The sequence below is a fragment of the Culicoides brevitarsis genome, chromosome 3 (assembly GCF_036172545.1).
Source record: "Culicoides brevitarsis isolate CSIRO-B50_1 chromosome 3, AGI_CSIRO_Cbre_v1, whole genome shotgun sequence".
Lineage (NCBI taxonomy): Eukaryota > Metazoa > Arthropoda > Insecta > Diptera > Ceratopogonidae > Culicoides > Culicoides brevitarsis.
In genome coordinates, this window is record NC_087087.1 from 1,148,928 (window position 1) to 1,167,155 (window position 18,228).

General features: G+C 27.8%; 4 protein-coding genes across 5 annotated transcripts in view; 2 read left to right on the forward strand and 2 right to left on the reverse strand.

The window, feature by feature from the left end:
- The first annotated feature begins 19 nt into the window (after positions 1 to 19).
- On the forward strand, positions 20 to 5,601 carry LOC134834944 (glutamate receptor ionotropic, kainate 2-like). The gene is made up of 8 exons (XM_063849775.1): positions 20 to 151; positions 1,659 to 2,455; positions 2,927 to 3,079; positions 3,137 to 3,568; positions 3,627 to 3,988; positions 4,439 to 4,637; positions 4,694 to 4,919; positions 5,040 to 5,601. The coding sequence occupies exons 1-8, from the start codon at positions 40 to 42 to the stop codon at positions 5,576 to 5,578; spliced, it is 2,820 nt and encodes a 939-aa protein (XP_063705845.1). The 5' UTR covers positions 20 to 39; the 3' UTR covers positions 5,579 to 5,601.
- Positions 5,602 to 8,177: 2,576 nt separating this feature from the next.
- LOC134833054 (glutamate receptor ionotropic, kainate 2-like) lies at positions 8,178 to 17,678 on the forward strand. Of its 2 annotated transcripts, XM_063847219.1 has the most exons (12): positions 8,178 to 8,328; positions 10,216 to 10,362; positions 10,572 to 10,634; positions 13,855 to 14,076; positions 14,333 to 14,593; positions 14,802 to 15,112; positions 15,564 to 15,835; positions 15,895 to 16,084; positions 16,144 to 16,505; positions 16,566 to 16,996; positions 17,075 to 17,179; positions 17,245 to 17,678. In XM_063847219.1, exons 1-12 carry the CDS (start codon positions 8,217 to 8,219, stop codon positions 17,553 to 17,555), a joined length of 2,787 nt encoding a protein of 928 aa, XP_063703289.1. In that variant the 5' UTR covers positions 8,178 to 8,216; the 3' UTR covers positions 17,556 to 17,678. The 2 variants fall into 2 exon arrangements, with proteins under 2 accessions (XP_063703289.1, XP_063703290.1); XM_063847220.1 differs by lacking the exon at positions 13,855 to 14,076.
- LOC134833241 (uncharacterized) lies at positions 11,804 to 12,895 on the reverse strand. Its single transcript, XM_063847501.1, has one exon. The coding sequence runs from the start codon at positions 12,893 to 12,895 to the stop codon at positions 11,804 to 11,806; it is 1,092 nt and encodes a 363-aa protein (XP_063703571.1).
- The window catches only part of LOC134833055 (uncharacterized), a 54,191-nt gene continuing 53,614 nt past the window's right edge, over positions 17,652 to 18,228 (reverse strand). Inside the window, exon 4 of the mRNA XM_063847223.1 lies at positions 17,652 to 18,021. Coding sequence (XP_063703293.1) covers positions 17,714 to 18,021 — 308 coding nt within the window. The 3' untranslated portion in view covers positions 17,652 to 17,713. The remainder of the gene's footprint in view (positions 18,022 to 18,228) is intronic.

An 18,228-nucleotide genomic window follows, 5' to 3' on the forward strand; every position in this document is an offset into this window, starting at 1 on the left:
CGTCGGTCAAGAAAATTTTTTAAAAAATAATTAAATAAAATGCTCAAATCAAGCATTTTTGTCATCCAGATCCTCATTTTTGGATTTCTCGTCGATCTGGTTGAACTTCGGAGAGAATATCAGCCCGTTCAGCGAAAGGAAATTCCGTTAGGTGAGTTTTTATCATTTAATCAGATGCCAAAGTGTCTCTCGGATGTCTAGACTTGATGATTTGAACAGCTAAAAGAGAAAAAAAGGAGAAAAGTTGAATGAATTTTCTACCAAAATTGTGAAAATTTTTGCATGAAACTACAATAGACGACGATAAAAGTGTTGAGAAGACCGCATATTAAAATAATTTCACATACAGACGCCTCTCGTGATATTCGCGCGTTCGTAGCAGTGTTATAATTATAAAATTAGAAAAATTTAATTTTAGCAAAATCTATTATATTCTCATTTTATGTCATGTTAAATCGACTCAAACAAGCAAAACATAACCGTCTGTTGCGGAATTATCATAATAATAAAAGTGAAATAACAAAGACTTTTCCTTTTAATTGAAATTCTTTTCAAGTTTCGAGTCTTTTTTCACATCAAAAGGAAAAAGGATAAAAAAAATTAATGAGAAAACTAAAATTTCTAAAGTTTCATTAAAAAAGCTGTGAATATGAATTTTTAAGCTAAATAAAAATAAAAAATTTATTTTTTATTTTTTAAATTTTTTTTTATTTTTTATGAAACAAATTAAAAAAAAAATTGAACTCAAGTTTGAGTTATAAAAAAAAAATTAATAGAAAGTCATTTTTTGACAAAAAAAAAATTTAAATTGTGTAAAGAAAAAATAAAAAAAAATAAAATTTTAAATATAAAAAAAATTAACATAAAAGCTTAAAAAATATTTTTCAGAAAAAAAAAAAAAAATTTAAATGAAAATTTCATCAAAAAAAAAAAAATAAAAAAAAAAATTAAAAAAATAAAAAATTTATGAGAGCTTGAAAAAATTTTTTTTTAAATTTTTTTATGAAAAAAATTAAAAAAAAAAAAAAAAAAAAATTATATAAAGAGTTTTTAAAAAAATTTTGACAAAAAAAAATTAATAAAAAGTAAATTTTTGACAAAAAAAAAATAAATTTTATGTACTATTAAAATGTGTTTAAAAAAATTTAAAAAATTAATAGAAAAATTATAAATAAAAAAATTTAACATAAAAGCTTAAAAGTATTTTTTGAGAAAAAAAAATTAATCAAATTTCTCAAAAAAAAAATTTTTTTTTAAAAAAGTGAAAAACTTACAAAAAAAGCATAAACTCAATTTCAATGAGCAATTTAAAACATTTCCTGTTCATTTTGACCTAAAATGCAACTGACGCCTATAAAAATTCTTCGTATTGTTTTAAATTTTGCTCATTATCGGTACACACATGTGTGTGTCTGTCATCATTTGTATTTAACTCAGAAGATAATTAATGCCTAACATAATATATGAAAACGAGAGCTCGATGACACTTCAAATAAATTATCAACACAAATTTCTTCGTCTCGCCAAAATTCGCATCAATGAATTTTTTTTTTTTGCTTCACAAAAATAAACAAACAGAGAAATTTCTTGTTTTTTCTCTTTTTCTCATTTTTTTCAAAGAAACTTTTAATAAGAGAGAATTTTTCATTTACTTACAGGCGCAATTTTCGACGAAGATGATCACGAAAGTGAAGTTGCTTTCCAATCGGCAATCGATTATCAAAATATGCAAACGCGCGAATACGAATTCGTTCCCGTGATTCATCGCATTTCGGCGGGAGATAGTTTCAAAGCGGGTCAAGTTGCTTGTGAGATGGCTTCGAATGGAGTTGCTGCAATTTTCGGGCCTACATCGCATTTGACTTCGGGCATTGTGAGTTCAATAGCGAATGCTTTGGAAATTCCGCATATCATGACACATTGGATACCCGTAACAATGAACCCTTTAAATCATCGCATGACCATCAACATGTTTCCCGATAGCGAAGTGTTGTCGGAGGCGTTACTCGATTTGGTTGACGACTACGATTGGAAGCATTTTACGATAATTTACGACGAAGATGCACGATTGATTCATTTGAAGGATGTTCTTGGCGCACATGGACCTGATGATCATCCGATAACGGTTCGAAAGTTGGAAGATGGAGACGATCATCGTCCCATGTTGAAGGCAATTCAGGATATGGATGAATTTCGATTGATTTTGTCTGTGGATAAGGATCGTGTTGTCGATTTGTTGAGACAAGCGGCGGAAGTTAAGCTTTTCGGAGATTATGTGCAATACATTGTTGCTGATTTGGATATTCATTCGATAGATTTCGAGGAAATTACGCATTCAGGCACGAATATTACGGCGATGAGATTAATTCACACGGATAACGATGAGTTGATGTACATGACGCAGCTGTGGAAACAAAGAGATCGTGATATGAGATTGCAAGGCGTGAAAAATTATGTGAGTTTATTAAATTTTTTTCATTAAAAAATTTTAATTTTCGAAAATGCAATTTACATTTTCGAAAAAAATTTTTGAATTTTTCGAAAGTAAAATTCATTTCAAAAAAAACATTAAATTTTAAATTTTCGAAAATCAAATTTTGAAAGTTTTTAACTTTTAATTTACAAAAATTAAGATTTTGACATTCATGAAATAGTTTTTATCTTTAAAAACTTCCATTTTCGAAAATAAAATTTTCGAAGTTTGAAAAAAAAAATTGAAATTATTGAAATTTTTCAAAAATTTAATATTTGGTAAGAAAATTTTAACTTTTAATATTAAAAAAATTTTCAATGTTCGAATTTTTCGAAAATTTGAACTTTCAATGTTCGAAAATCAAAGTTTTAATGTTTTTTGAATTAATATTTTAAAAATTTTTGAAAATTTTAAAATTTTATCATTGAAAAATTACTTACAATAATTTTTCAGACACTCTCGGGAATATTTCACGACGCTGTGAAGATCTTCGTAACAGCATTTTTGGAGCTCGATGAAGTTGAAGAGATAGAAGTAACAAATTTATCATGCGAAAGTCCCGAACCATGGCCTCATGGAAACAGAATCGTCAGTTTTCTGAAAAAAGTAAATTTTCATATAAATTTTATTTCATTTTTTTAAATAAAATTAAATTTCTTACAGAAAGAAGGCGAAGGCATAACCGGCAAAATTGGCTTCAACGAATTCGGAGAACGAACAATTTTCAATTTAGAAATTATCGAATTATCCAAAGATGGTTTCAAGAAAATCGGAAGTTGGGATCCTTTGAACAAAGTCGAATATACTCGTACAGAAGGCGATATCACGCAACAAATTGTCGAAAGTTTGCAAAATAAAACTGTAATTGTCTCGTCACGCATCGGAGAGCCATTTCTCATGTGGCGAACGCCTAAAGAGGGCGAAATTTTAGAAGGAAATGCTCGTTTTGAGGGATATTCGTTGGATTTAATTGATGCTGTTGCACGTCACATCGGATTTAAATACAGATTTGAACTTGCGCCTGATGGAAAATACGGAAGTTTTAACAAAGTAACGAAAAAATGGGATGGTCTCATTAAACAACTTCTTGAAAGAGTAAGATTTGTCATTTTTTTTAAAATTTTTTATGAAAATTTTAAAATTTTCGTTTTAGAAAGCTGATTTGGCAATTTGCGATTTGACGATTACTCATGCACGAAGACAAGCTGTTGACTTTACGATGCCCTTTATGACACTCGGAATCAGTATTTTGTATAAAAAACCAATTAAAGAGCCTCCAAAGCTATTTTCCTTCTTGTCTCCGTTATCGTTGGATGTTTGGTTGTACACTTGCACCGCATATATGGGCGTCTCGTTGTTACTTTTTATGTTAGCTCGTATGGCAGCAAGCGATTGGGAGAGTCCTCATCCCTGTAAAGAAGATAATGAAGAAGTTGAAAATATTTGGGGTTTAATGAATGCAACTTGGTTAACAATGGGCAGTATTATGGGACAAGGTTGTGATATTTTACCAAAGTAAGTTTTAAAAATTGTCAAATTTTTTCGAAATTCGAAAATTTGTTTTTCGAAAATGGAAGTTTTTTGTTTTTGAAGATAAAAATTTTTAATTTTTGAAAAAAAGACTTCATGAATTTTAATTTTTGTATATTAAGAGTTAAAAATTTTCTCTCCGAATATTAAATTTTCTAAAAATTATTAAAAAATTATAGAAAAATTTGAAATTTTATGTTTTCGAACATTGATTTTCGAAAATGTAAAAATTTAATTTTGTTTTTAATTTAATTTAATTAATGATTTTTTTTTTAATTTAACTTTATTTTACCAAAGTAAGTCTTGAAAATTGTTAAATTTTTGAAAAATTTTTAATTGAATTTTTTCGAATTCGAAAATGTCAAAATTTAATTTAACTTTTTGAAATTTTTTAATTTTTCTTTTAAATTTCGTTAATTTGAAATTTTCTTTTAGATCAGCATCAACTCGACTTGTTGCCGGTTCATGGTGGTTTTTTGCATTGATCATGCTTTCGTCTTATACAGCAAATTTAGCTGCTTTTTTGACGATGGAACGTATGGATGCCTCAATTGAAAGTGCAGAAGATCTCGCGAAACAGAGTAAAGTCAAATGCGGCGTTGTAGATGGAGGAAGTACAGCAGCTTTCTTCAGAGTAAGTCAATTTTTTGACAAAAAATAATCAAAAATTTTAACATTTTATGCTTTTAGGATTCAAATTTCTCGACTTACCAAAGGATTTGGGCATCAATGGAATCAGCAAAGCCTTCAGTTTTTGTAAAAAATAACGACGAAGGAAAAGATCGTGTCAAAAAAGGAGATTATGCTTTCTTTATGGAGTCAACTACTCTTGAATACATCACGGAACGCGATTGTGAATTAGCTCAAGTCGGCGGATTGTTGGATTCGAAAGGTTATGGCATCGCATTGCCTTTAAGTAAGTGACTTTTTTCCCATAAAAATTTTTCATTTAATTTAATTTAAAATTTTTCATAAAAAATTTTAAAATTTTCATAAAATTTAAAAAAAAAATTTTTTTTTTTTAATTTTTTTTTAGATTCTCCGTATCGCACGACAATCAGTCAAGCCGTTATAAAGCTGCAAGAAGAAGGAAAACTCATCAAAATTAAAAATACTTGGTGGAAAAAAGAAGATGGTTGTTCGAGTGTTGATTCAGGCGACGAAGGCGGAGGCGATGCTGCTGAACTCGGAATTGGAAATGTTGGCGGTGTGTTTCTCGTTTTAGGTATTGGGCTTGCTTGTGCATTTGCCATCGGAATTATGGAGTTTTTATGGAATGTTCATAAAATTGCCGTTGAAACAAAAGTTTCGCAAATGCAAGCCTTAAAGAGCGAATTATCCTTCGCCTTGAACTTTTCCATCTCAAATAAACCTGTTCCTCCGTCGGAGCCTGAACCTGAAGGGCATGTCGAAGATACGGAAGAAATAATCGGAATGGATTTCGAAATGGCGCCTGAACCAAAAAGCTATTTGAGACAACAATCCGACACACTTTCGGCAAAAATCAAATCCATTAGTGTGACAAATTTGAACAAAATCGGCAAGATTTTCGGCAAAAAGAGTGATAAAGAGTGAAAAAATTGCATTTTTCATTGTATTTCGTTGTGTGTGTTTCCATTTTAATTGTAACTATGTAACCAATAAAGACATTTAACGAGCATTTTGTGAATTTGAGACATTTTTTGGTTGATGAAAATTAGAAAATGCTAAAAATAACGGGATTATCAATTTCATTCGTCTCAAAAAGACAAGTAACGCCATCTATTATGCGTTGAATTAACAAATATGGCAATTTTTCATGATGTAAACGTCTGGTTTATTGTAAAAAAGGTAAATTTTAGGATTTTAAAGGATTTTCAGGAACAAAATGTACTTTAAAATAACATAAAAATCGATAATTTTAAATTTAAAGTTAAAAGAAGTCATAAAAAATTTATGTCAACATAGACAACATGTAAGCGAAAGATCAATCATATTTCATGTAAATATTTACTCAACAGAAACTCATGCATTTTCTCACAAATAAACAAGTATTATTTTAAATTTTATCTTCAAAGTTGATAATTTGTTTGTCTTCCTATCATTTCTCTTACGGCAATTGCAATTTGCAACTTTTGTCGCATAATTGATTTTTAACATGACTTTAATTCGAATCATAATCCTATCGCTCGCTTGAAATTTTATTACTTTTTATTTCATTGGTAAGTATTTATTTATTTTATTATTATTTAAGTTGATTTTTTATTTATTAATTTTTTTTTAAAAAGTTCCTTGCACGACGATATCATACGTTTCAAGCAAAAAAGTGAAAAAACAAACGAAGAAGAAGCTAAAAGTTGTCTTTAATTAATTAAACTTTTTGTGTAATTTTTAATTATACTCGTATTTGTGGGTAAAGACCCATAGAGATGTAATAATGGTTTTAATTGAAGATATAAAAACAAATCCTTGTTCAACAAATATTCGTAAAGTGAGTGAACTTTGGAGTGTTTTTGTGGTTGAGACGTTTTCAGAAGTATTTTAAGTTGTTATGAAAAACGATGCAAAGAGGAGAGTTGAAGGGAAATTTCATTGGTAAGTATTTATTTATTTTATTATTATTTAAGTTGATTTTTTATTTATTAATTTTTTTTTAATTTCTAAATTCATATTCATATAAATTAAATTTATTTTATTTTTATTAAAAATCTTAATTAATTAACTTCAATTCAATTTAATTAAAAAAAATAATTAAAATTATTTTAATTATTATTTTTAAAATTATTTTTTTTATTGAAATTTTTTATTTATTTAATTTAATTTTTTAAAGATTATTTAATTTATTAAATTAAATTAAATTTTAAAATTTTTAAAATTAATAAATTAATTTTTTTTCATCAAAATCTTCTTAACTTTATTTTTTTATGTTAAAATTAATTTAAAAAAAATAAATTTAAATAAATTAAACTAATTAATTATTTTTTTAAAAAATAATTTAAACTATTTAAGATACATTAATTTGAAAAACTAAAAGAAAATTATAAAAAAAATATAAATTGAGAAAAAAATATTTTTGAAAAAAAAAATTAATTTTAATGAATTTTTTATTTTATAAATTAGTTTCTTATTTAATTTTATTTAGTTTTAAATTTTTTTTAAATTAAATTGGTAAAATTAAAATTTTTTTTTTAATTAATTTTTTATTATTTTACTTCAAATTTATTATTTTTTTTTGATTTTCAGCCTTTTATTTTTTCTTATTTTTTAATTGATTAATTTTTTTTTTTTAATTAATTTTAAAATTTAATTAAGATTTTTATTTTATTTTATTTAATTTTTAATTATTTTTTTTATTTAATTTCTAATTTAATTTATTTAATTAAATCAATTTTTTTTTTTCAATTTCATTAAATTTTTAAATGCACTGTTTTAATTTTAGCTTTTTCATCAATCAACTAAAATTCAATGTCACGCCCCGAAGTGTTAATTGTTTCAATAACCTTTCAATTTCTCTCTGCATCACAGCTCAATAATTAGAAAAAACATTCGCTCCGAGTTATGTGCATCTCTCATTTATTTCAGAATTAAGCTTGGTTTGGATTCATTGGAACAGTAATTCATTTTGTAAAATTCAAACCAATAAAAATTCTCATGTGAATTTGAAATTGAAAAATCAGATATCGACGCTTCCGTATTTGTTGTTTTCCCTCGTTTGCATTAATCATTTTGTTAAACGATTTGCTCTTCAAATAGGGTGTCGACATCTCGCTTGAAGAAAATTTATTTAAAAATCCGAAAAAAATGAAGATCACTCTATTCTAAAAAAAACAAGAGCAATTTTAAAATGTTATTTACATGAGAGTAGCAAAAAAACACACGAGTACTCATCCCATTCATCATTCAAACAAACAGTGATTCGGCTAAAAAAACCCGGCGGTGCATTCATTCACGTTTTTTTCTGTGAAGAACGACAACACTGACACATGTTTTGTTGATGGTCCGTGCGATCTATTTTTAAAAAATATTTTTGAAAATATTTACCAATACCAACTCACGAAATTTTCTCCAAAACGCTCGATCATCTCTTTTCCGAAAATAAAAACGTACAGAGAACATTTTTCGAGAAGAAAATTTTCATTTAGTTCGTGCCGCAATCTCGTTTTGTGCGCTCGCCTGCTTTTCGCGCTGACCAATATGTGAAATATTTGCTTTTAATTGTTTGTTAATTACATCGATGAGCAACGACAGAAGTGAAAGCATGAGGAAAAAGTGCATTTTAATCGTATTAATTGCTTTTTCGCTCTTCTACGAGGTCAATGGAGGTCGAAAACGTGAAATTCCGATAGGTAAAAAAAAAATTTTTTTTTTCATCTGCGACGTTATTAATGAAAATTTACGAGTTCTCATGGAAAAAAAACGACAATCGCATTACATTGGTGAGCCGACAAGTGTGTGACAAGACGTCGCTACGTTAGTTAAATATAGTGACGTACGCCGGGTTTGTGGCGACACATTTTTACTCTACAACGATAAATTTTTGCGTTTTTGGAAAAACCTGTGTAATTTTTTTCTTCTTCGTCTCTCTCGTGAAAATGACAAATTTTACCTCAATTTCACACACAGATGGCATCAAGCGCTGCTGTTGGAAGTAATTAATGATATTTTATTAAAAAGGAGATTAAATTACTTTTTTTTTGTGTGCTTCGTGTAAGAAGGAAATGACGTTGGTTGCCTTCTTATTTTAAATTTCCTTGTCGTCTCAGAGGAAGGCAAAGAGAAGTAATCATCCTTTTAATGCATGTTTAAACAACCAAAAAGCTTTTAGTGAAAGAATTACGAGAAAAAAATGTCTTTTTAAGCGGCGCGAAAGAAAATAGTTGGAAAAGTCAAAATTGCACTTTTTACGCGAGAATGAGAAAAACTTCAATAATGTTTTAATTGCAAACGAAGGGAATTTCAGTCCATTAAAATCTCTCTTCATTAGTTTTTTTTTCGAACAATTATTTACTTTATATTACATTTCTTCCGTCCGTCTTGCTCGAAAAGAAAATGATAATAAAAAGTTTGAAGCTTGTTTTAACTTTACTTCGTACCGTAAAGTCAATAATTGTGAAAATAATGTTTTTCTAAAAAAAAAATTAAGAAAAATATTTAAACAAAAATTATTAAGTGAAAAGTGTTTGAAAATTTTCAAATAAAATAAAAATTAAAAAAAAATAATTAATTAAATTTTTAAAAAATTATTTTAATTTTTTTAATTGTTAAATTTTTTTTAATTAAATAAAATTGAAATAAAAAAATTGAAAATTTTCAATTTAAATAAAAATTTTTTTTTTTAATTATTTTTTAATTAATTATTAATTATTTTTAATTTAAAAAATTTTAAAAAATAAATTAATTACTTTTTAAAAATTTTTTAAATTAATTTAATTTATTAATTTAAATAAATTTTAAAAAATTTTTTTAAAATTTTCACTCTTTTTGGATTTTTAAATAACTTCAAAATTAATTGTAAAAATAATGAAGAAAAAAATCTAACAGAAATTCAATTTTAAAATTTTTTAATAATTTTTTTATTTTCAAATTTTTAAAAAAAATTTTTAAAATTTATTTTAAAATTTTTTTTTTAATTTTTTAATTAATTAAAATTTAAATAAAAATAATTAAAATTTTATTTTAATTTAATTTAAAATGAATAATTATTTTTTAAATTACTTATTCAATAAAAAATTTAAGAAAAAAAAAACAATTCTAAAGAAACTTTCAAAAAAATTGTTTTTGTCAATTTTTCAACCTTCAATATTTATTTATTTTTTTGTTCTCTATTAAACTCTATATTTATCAATATTTTTGTCATCTAACAATTGAATAAACTATTATTTCGCACAAAATATCGAATAAATATTTAAACAAGTTTTTTTCGCTTTAAAAATAAAAATTGACAGCTGAAAACAACAAACTCTAATGAAGAAAAAAAAACTTCTCTCAAAAATATCAACTTTACGGAATTACATTAGTAATTTCATTTTTATGACTGATTACCTCGAAAACTTTCTTTTTCAACAATTTTATGGACTTTTTCAAACAATAGACTTCATTTTATTTCCCAACAACTTCAAATCATAATTACTTCCTTCGACGAAAGAAAAAACTCTGATAACATCCAGATGTTGTCGAACAAAACTTTTTTTTACCCTTTTTTACTAAAATTCTTTTTTATTCTTTTTTTTTAGGTGCAATTTTCCCTCCGATCTACACGCAAAGCGAAATTGCATTCCGCGCTGCGATAAAACGTGCAAATCTTCACACGAACGAAGTTGAATTCATACCATCGATTAAGCATGTCTCGGATTTAGATAGTTTCAAGGCGGAAATGGCAGGTAAATTCAATAAAATCGGCTTTAACGTGTAATTTCGCATGCAAACAGACGACAAATCCGATGTAAGCAATCAATTAAATGGATTTAAAATGCACTTGAAGACAATTTTTTTATGTTTTTGAGAAAATCGACACATTTTTCATTTTCAATATGCATAATTTATGTGCACAAATTACATCCGCCTAATATTTTTTTATGTTTTTTTGTAGCTTGCGAGTTGTTGGAAGAAGGAGTTGCTGCTATTTTTGGACCAGCGTCAAATATCACGTCAGGTAATGATATTCATAACTTGTTTTTCAGTCGACAAATTGTTGCACATTATGATAAAATATGCATGCGATTCCCCGGAGAGTGTTCGCTCGTGTATGAATATGGAAATTAGCGCGTTATTGGTAACATTGGATTGAATGTTGATTGGATTAGAGGTCAATTTTGATAACTGATGCAATTATTGTCGGTGTGGCATGGAAAATTACCAAAAATAGAATTAAAATGAATCGAGGCACTTTTTGAAAAAATTTTTGTGAATTTTTTCGATTTTTATGAAATATTTTAGAATTATTCAAAAATTCTTTAATTGCATTTTAAGACGTTATTTTGCCTTTTTTTTAATTTTTTACTCAATACGATTGAAAAAAATTATAAAAGATTTTGAAAAAATTTTAAAAATGAATTTTATGAAAAATAATCAAATTAAATTTACAAAAAAAGAAAAAAAAATGAAAAAGTTTTTTGAAGAAATTAATTTTTTTTTCTTATATCAAAATCTTAAATTTAAAAAAAATCTTAAAAAAAAGTTTTTTAAGAAATATTTAAAATCGAAAAATAATCAAATAAAGTTTACAATAAAAAGAAAAAAAAAATTGCAGAAATTAAATTTTCGCCTTTCAAATAAAAAATATCAAAATCTTTAATTTAAAAAAATTCATAAAAAATAAGAAAAAAATAAAACTATGAAAAAATTATAAAAGTTACATCAAAAAAAAAATTGATTAAAAAAATATGGTAAAAAATCATAAAACTTTGAATAAATAAAATGATTAAAAAAATTTAAAAAAAATTCTCAAAATTAATTTTAAAGATTGAAAATTTAAATAAATCATAAAAAAACAAATTTATGAAAAAAATATATTTAAAATCAAAAAAATGATAAAAAAAATTGTGCGGAAATTAAAATTTTTTTTAAAAAAATTTCATATCTAATTTTTTTTTTAATTAAACTTTTTAATTAAACATAAAAAATCATAAAAATTTACGAAAACTTTAAGATGAAATTTTTCGATAATTTTCGATATGAAAAAAAAAATAATTAAAACATTCAAAAATAAGTTTGAAAAGATATTTATTTAACGTTTAAAACAAAAAAAAATTAAAATTGCAAATTAGAAAATGAAATTAGACAAAAACTCAAAAATCTGAATCTACTGAAAAATAAGAAGAATTAATGATGATGAGGATGTTCATGATCATGATCATGCTTGGGTTTCGCATCGACATTTGCTGCCCAAACATAATTTGTCAAAAATCCTCCCATATTCTTGTTTGTGGTCTTGTCACGTCTTGCATCGAGATAAATGTAACCTTGGTTACCCCAATCGGTGCCCCATTGATTCTTGACAATCCAATAACCAGTGTTATAACCAACCAAGTTGACGGCATGTTGGCATTTAACTTGGTTGTAATTTTTATGGACGAAAACATCTTTGAAACCGTACAAGAAGTTCCAATCAAGGACATCAACGCAAATCGCAAGAACGCCATATTTGTGCAACGCGTCTTTGATCGCATCGTCATTATCCTCAATTTTAATGTTTGCCTTGCCGGGCTTCATCTTAATATGGTGTTTTCTGACTTTGTCAGCTTTGCATGGACCTGAATGTTTGGCACGAGCATATGGATAGTCAGCTTCAGTAGCAATTGAATTTTTTTCGATGTAGTTCATCGAATCTGCCATCCATCCGCCTTGACAGCCATCGTAGTTGTTATAAACGCAATCGACCAAATTCTGCTCAGACAAGTCAATAACTTCGCCAGTTTTCTTCCAATGAGCGTATTCGACGGCAGCGAGTGTCGAGAAGGCCCAACATGAACCGCATGGGTTTTGATTCTTGATGGGAGCGACGCCAGCTTGTCCGCGCAAATCCATCGAAGCGGGAAATTCTGGGGCTTTTGGTCCGTCATGATGATGGTCATGATGATGATGGTGATGATGATGCGAACGCATCTCAACTTCCTTTTCGAAGGCTTCGGGTACTTTGACACCCGTGAAGCGTTTTAAGAAAGTTTCTGTCGTCAAATCAGCAGTTGGGCCAATTGCCTTAGGGTACTTGTATTCGCCGCGTTCGTAAGCTTCGTTATGTTGCTTCATGTCACGGAAATTGTCGAGAAAAGCGTTCTTACGGGACTTTTCTTTGCCGGGCGACAAGAAAAGTTTGCCGAATTGAACTTTGAAATTGGTCCATGCTTCTTGCTCTTCCTCTGTTTCGGCGAGAGCAACGGCAAAAACTGCCAAGAGAACAATGAAGAACTTCATTTTGTACTACTATGAAGCTTAACTGATGATATCTTCCTAAAAATCATCGCTTTTATACGATCAAAAAAGTGAAAAATGGCAAAAATATTGACCGAAAATTTTTTAACACTTGAATCAATATGACAAAAATATTGATATGATTGTCAAAACTTTTTTAGTTGACGTACATAGAAACACATTTCTAATGAAAATGTGACGTGTTATATATTTTATTGCGTGTGCAAAATTTTTTATTTGTTATCAGAATATTTAAAAAATATTAAAAATTATCATAAAATTTAATTAACAAAAAAAATAATAATAAGTAATTAATAATAAGTAATAATAAAAAATTTAATTAATAAGCAATAAGTGAAAAAATTAAAATTTAAAAAAAATAAAAAAATTTAATATACATTTAAAAAAATATTAAAAATCGAAAAATAATAAAATAAAACATTGGCGTTGAAAAAAATATTAAAATTTTAAAAAAAAAATTCATAAAAAATATGATCGTGAAAAAATAAATAATTATAAAAGTAATTTTTTTTATCGGAAAATTAATTAAAAAATTTTTAAAGGATTTATAATTATAATATATTTTTTTTATTTGAAATTATTTTTTAAAAAATCATAAAAAATTTAATATTTTTTTTTCATAAAAAATATTAAAATTTTTATATTAAAATTATTATTTAAAAAATATGAAAAAATAATTTAATTAAAAATTTTTTTATTAAAAAATATTAAGGTCGAAATTTTTTTTCTTGAAAAAATTATTAAAAAGTTTAATTATTATTTTTTTAAAATATTTTTAAAAAAAAATTTTTTGAAAAAAGTTTTAAAGAAAAAATTAAAATTATTTTTTTTTTAAAAAAAAAATTTCAAATAAAAAAAATAAATTTTTAAATAAAAATTTTTTTTAAAATTTAAATAAATTAAAATTCAACTAAATAAAAATATATTTTTTCTCATTTCAGGTATTGTCGATTCAATTTGCAACACTTTCCAGATCCCTCATATCATGACACATTGGACCTATGATCCGAAAAGTTACCATTACGCAAGTAGCAAAAAGCGACGACGACGTGATCTGACAATCAATGTGTATCCCGACTCGGATGTGTTATCGGCGGCATTAGCTGACCTCATCAAAGATTACGATTGGACAAGTTACACAATATTGTACGATACGCCAGACAGTAAGTATTATCTGTCGATATAGTTTGGGAGAAAATGTTTATGATTAATTACTGACCTTTGAACACATTCGAACACAAAACACCCATAAAGGTCAAATAAGTAATCGATTTAATCTTCTTTGACTCGCCATCAAAAAAGATTAATAGACTCATTTTCTCTTTGTTTTTTTTATTATTTCCGATTTTATCGTGTTTTACGGAGAAAATACAATTTAATTAACTATTTCTCTTTCATCATTACTCCTTTTTTCGACAGATTTGATTCGTTTGAAAGACGTCTTGGGATTACATGGCCCGAAAGATCCGCCATGTACGATTGTTGAACTCGATCAAGGCACAGATTATCGTCCCGCACTCAAGAAAATTTATTATTCGACGGAACCGCATATCATCATTAGCGTGGAAACACACAAAATTGCGGAAATTTTGAATCAAGCGCGCGACGTACGGATGTTAGACGAGTATAAAAGTTACATTATCATTAGCTTGGATGCTCACACGATTGATTTAACGAAAGGTTAGTTCATTCATCATCATTCACGGAGAACGAGGATAATTGAAAAACTTTGTTAATTAGTTTTTTTTTGTGTGGTTCTCACATTACGAGACAACAAATATTTGAATTAAGGATCAAGAGTTTCTCTTGTTAATGATGCACAACTTTATCATTATCTCTAATGATGATGTCGCGTTAAATACATTTTTTGCTTTTTTTTCATTCACAGAGGTAGGAGAAATTACGTCAAACATAACAGCGCTTCGATTGTTGGATCCAACAAGCGACGAAGTTGACAACGCAGCGAGTTTTATGAGAAATGAGGAAAAAAATTTGGGTCGAATTACGTATCTAACGAAGGAGGAGTACATGAAACAGATGCAAACGGAGTCTGTGATGTATTATGATGCAGTGCAATTGTTCGCACAAGCCTTTGAAGACATGAACTCCGTCAATGACATTCAAGTTGAGAGTTTTTCGTGCAAAGAAAAGTCTGCGGGATGGAATGATGGATATGGAATAGCGAAATATATGAAGAGAGTAAGATTTTTTTTTTCAAAAATTATCAAGTTTCGTTTTTGAAAAGAAATTTAGATGAAAATTTTTGTTATGAAATTTCGTAAAAATTTTTAAAATTATAAATTATCTGTAAAATTTGATATTTTTAGAATTTTTTTTTGTTTTAAGATTTTGTAAAAATCTTCAAATTTTTTATTATTTATAATTTCTGTAAAATTTGATAATTTTTGAATTTTTTTTTAATTTTTTTTTAATTTTTTAAATTGAAAAATTTGATAATTTTTGAAATTTTTTTGTTTAAAATTTTTTTAAAAATCTTCAAAATTTTAATTATTTATAATTTTTTTTTAATTTTTAAAAATTTTTTTTTTAAATTAAAAATAATTTTTTAATCAAAAAAATTTTCTGTAAAATTTGATAATTTATGGAAATTTTAAGTAAAATTTAATATTTTAAATTTTTATTTTCACAGAAAGAAGTAACAGGAATATCGGGACCCTTAACTATCGACGAAAACGGGCATCGACGAGACTTCCTCCTTGAAGTCATTGAATTTTTCCAAAAGAAAAACGCTCCATTGAGTTATTCGGAAAATGGTTTCAAGAAAATTGGTACTTGGGATGCCTTAAACAAAATTACTTACACCCGTACTGAAGGAGAAATCAAGGAACAATTAACAGAATCATTTCAAAATAAGACTTTTATTGTCGCATCTCGTATTGGAGCTCCTTTTCTTTCATATCGGTAAGAAAATTTCACTTTTTTCAAGAATTCATAAAATTTTATGTATAAAAATTTTACAGAAAAGCTGAAAATGGCGAAATTTTGGAAGGAAACGCCCGTTTTGAAGGTTACTCTCTCGACTTGTTCGAAGGAATTTCCAAAGTTTTGGGTTTCACGTACAGATTTGAACTTGTCCCTGATGGAAAATACGGTTCATACAATCCAAAAACCAAAAAATGGGATGGATTAGTTAAACATCTTCTGGATCGAGTAAGATTTTCGATTAAAAATTCTTAAAACTTAAAATTTTCAAAAAAATTTTCTTATAGAAAGCTGATTTTGCGATTTGTGATTTGACGATTACGCAACAACGTAGAAAAGCTGTCGACTTTACGATGCCTTTCATGACCTTGGGAATTAGTATTTTGTATAAAAAACCGAAAAAAGAGGAGAAAGAGTTGTTTTCTTTCTTATCGCCGTTGTCGAATGACGTTTGGATTTGCACAGCTGCTGCTTATTTAGGTGTTTCTTTGTTGACTTTTGTACTTGCTCGCATGGCAGATGCTGAATGGGAAGATCCTCATCCATGCAAGAGACAATCTGAAGAGAAAGAAAACATTTGGAATTTGTTGAATTGCACGTGGCTGACGATGGGAAGTGTTATGGGACAAGGATCGGATATTCTTCCAAAGTAAGTTTAAATTTTTTGAACGAAAATTTCTCGAAAATTATTTAAAAATTTCATTTTTAGGGGAAATTCAACACGACTCGTTACGGGAATGTGGTATTTTTTCGCGTTGATCATGTTGGCGTCATACACGGCGAATTTAGCTGCCTTTTTAACGATGGATCGGATGGAAGCAACGATCGAAAGTGCCGAAGATCTCGCGAAACAGACAAAAATCAAGTATGGCGTGTTAGAAGGAGGCAGTTCAGCAGCTTTTTTCCGCGATTCGAACGTTTCTTTGTACAAACGAATGTGGGCAGCGATGGAATCTTCATCGCCAAGTGTTTTTACGAAGAGTAATGACGAAGGCAGAGATCGTGTCTTGAATCCAAAGAGCCATTATGCGTTCTTTATGGAATCAACAACACTCGAATACATGACGGAACGCAATTGTAACTTGACACAAATCGGCGGATTGTTGGATTCAAAGGGATATGGCATTGCAATGCCTCGAGGTACGTTTATTCTTTATATTTATCGATGACAAAAAGCGAGAAAACGAGAAAAAATAACAACACGGATGCACATTACAGACTCTCCATATAGAAAAGCAATTACGGGCGCAATATTAAAAATGTCGGAAGAGGGAAAATTGCATAAATTGAAAACGCGATGGTGGAAAGAGAAGGGCGTTAAAGGTATTTTATGACGATGTCGTTACTTTTTTTTGCTATCTAACATTTTTATCTTCGTCGAAACAAAGGTTCTTGTGCAACAGACAGCACAGCATCAGCGGGAGGCGCAGCAGAATTGGATATCGCAAGTGTCGGCGGTGTCTTTTTACTTGTCGGTCTCGGCATCTGCATGGGCGTTATAATTGCATTCTTTGAATTCATCTGGAACGTGCGGAAAATTGCCGTTGAGGAAAAAATGTCGCAATGGGAGGCCTTCAAAAGGGAATTAAAATTCGCGCTTAAAGTGAATGTCACATCGAAACCTGTACGGAGATCGACGAGCGAAATTTCATCTTATACACGATCAAAACGTTCGAGATCATCTTCTATTGAGTTGTAGAATTTAGTTGATTTTTTCACGCACAAGTATTTATTTTATTTATTTATTGCCTTCACTCAAATTTAGCTTTTAGATGAAAAAAAAAATAGAATTAGTTTTCAGAGTACAATTTTTATTGTTCAAAATGCCTCAACTACTTGTAAAATTGATTCAAATGCTCAAAAATACTTTTCCAAATTCTTCTTCATGTCATTTGGGCTTGTTGTTGGTCCGTGACGTTCAACAGGATTTCCCTCTTTATCGACGATGAATTTGGTAAAATTCCATTTGATGGCGTCGAAAAGCGTTCCTCCTTGTTTCTTCTTCAAGAAATCCCACAAAGGATGAGCGGATTTGCCATTGACGTCAATTTTCTCAAAAAGATCGAATTTGACTTTGCGATCTTTTAAGAAACATTGAATTTGTTCGCCGTCTCCGGGCTCTTGATTGTTGAATTGGTTGCATGGAAAGGCAAGAATACGAAGTCCTGTAAGTACAGAAAAAAAGGTAAGAATTAAAATATTTTATTTTTTTTATTTAAATTGTAAAAAAAAACAAACAAAATGCGATACAGAAAAATTCTTACCTTGAAAATTTTCCAAAAATAAAAAAAATTTTTTTTTGAAAAATTGAAGAAAATTAAAAGTTTTAAAGAATTTTCGTAAAATCATAAAAAATTCAGATGAGTTTGCTT

Excerpts from the sequence above, each read along its gene's own strand:
- LOC134834944 (XM_063849775.1), top strand. The coding sequence starts at position 40 with ATGCTCAAATCAAGCATTTTTGTCATCCAGATCCTCATTTTTGGATTT. Across the intron at positions 4,638-4,693 it reads GTACAGCAGCTTTCTTCAGA|GATTCAAATTTCTCGACTTA; the intron begins GTAAGTCAATTT and ends TTATGCTTTTAG. Across the intron at positions 4,920-5,039 it reads TGGCATCGCATTGCCTTTAA|ATTCTCCGTATCGCACGACA; the intron begins GTAAGTGACTTT and ends ATTTTTTTTTAG.
- LOC134833054 (XM_063847219.1), top strand. The coding sequence starts at position 8,217 with ATGAGCAACGACAGAAGTGAAAGCATGAGGAAAAAGTGCATTTTAATC. Across the intron at positions 14,077-14,332 it reads ATTGTACGATACGCCAGACA|ATTTGATTCGTTTGAAAGAC; the intron begins GTAAGTATTATC and ends TTTTTTCGACAG. Across the intron at positions 16,997-17,074 it reads TGGCATTGCAATGCCTCGAG|ACTCTCCATATAGAAAAGCA; the intron begins GTACGTTTATTC and ends TGCACATTACAG.
- LOC134833241 (XM_063847501.1), bottom strand. The coding sequence starts at position 12,895 with ATGAAGTTCTTCATTGTTCTCTTGGCAGTTTTTGCCGTTGCTCTCGCC.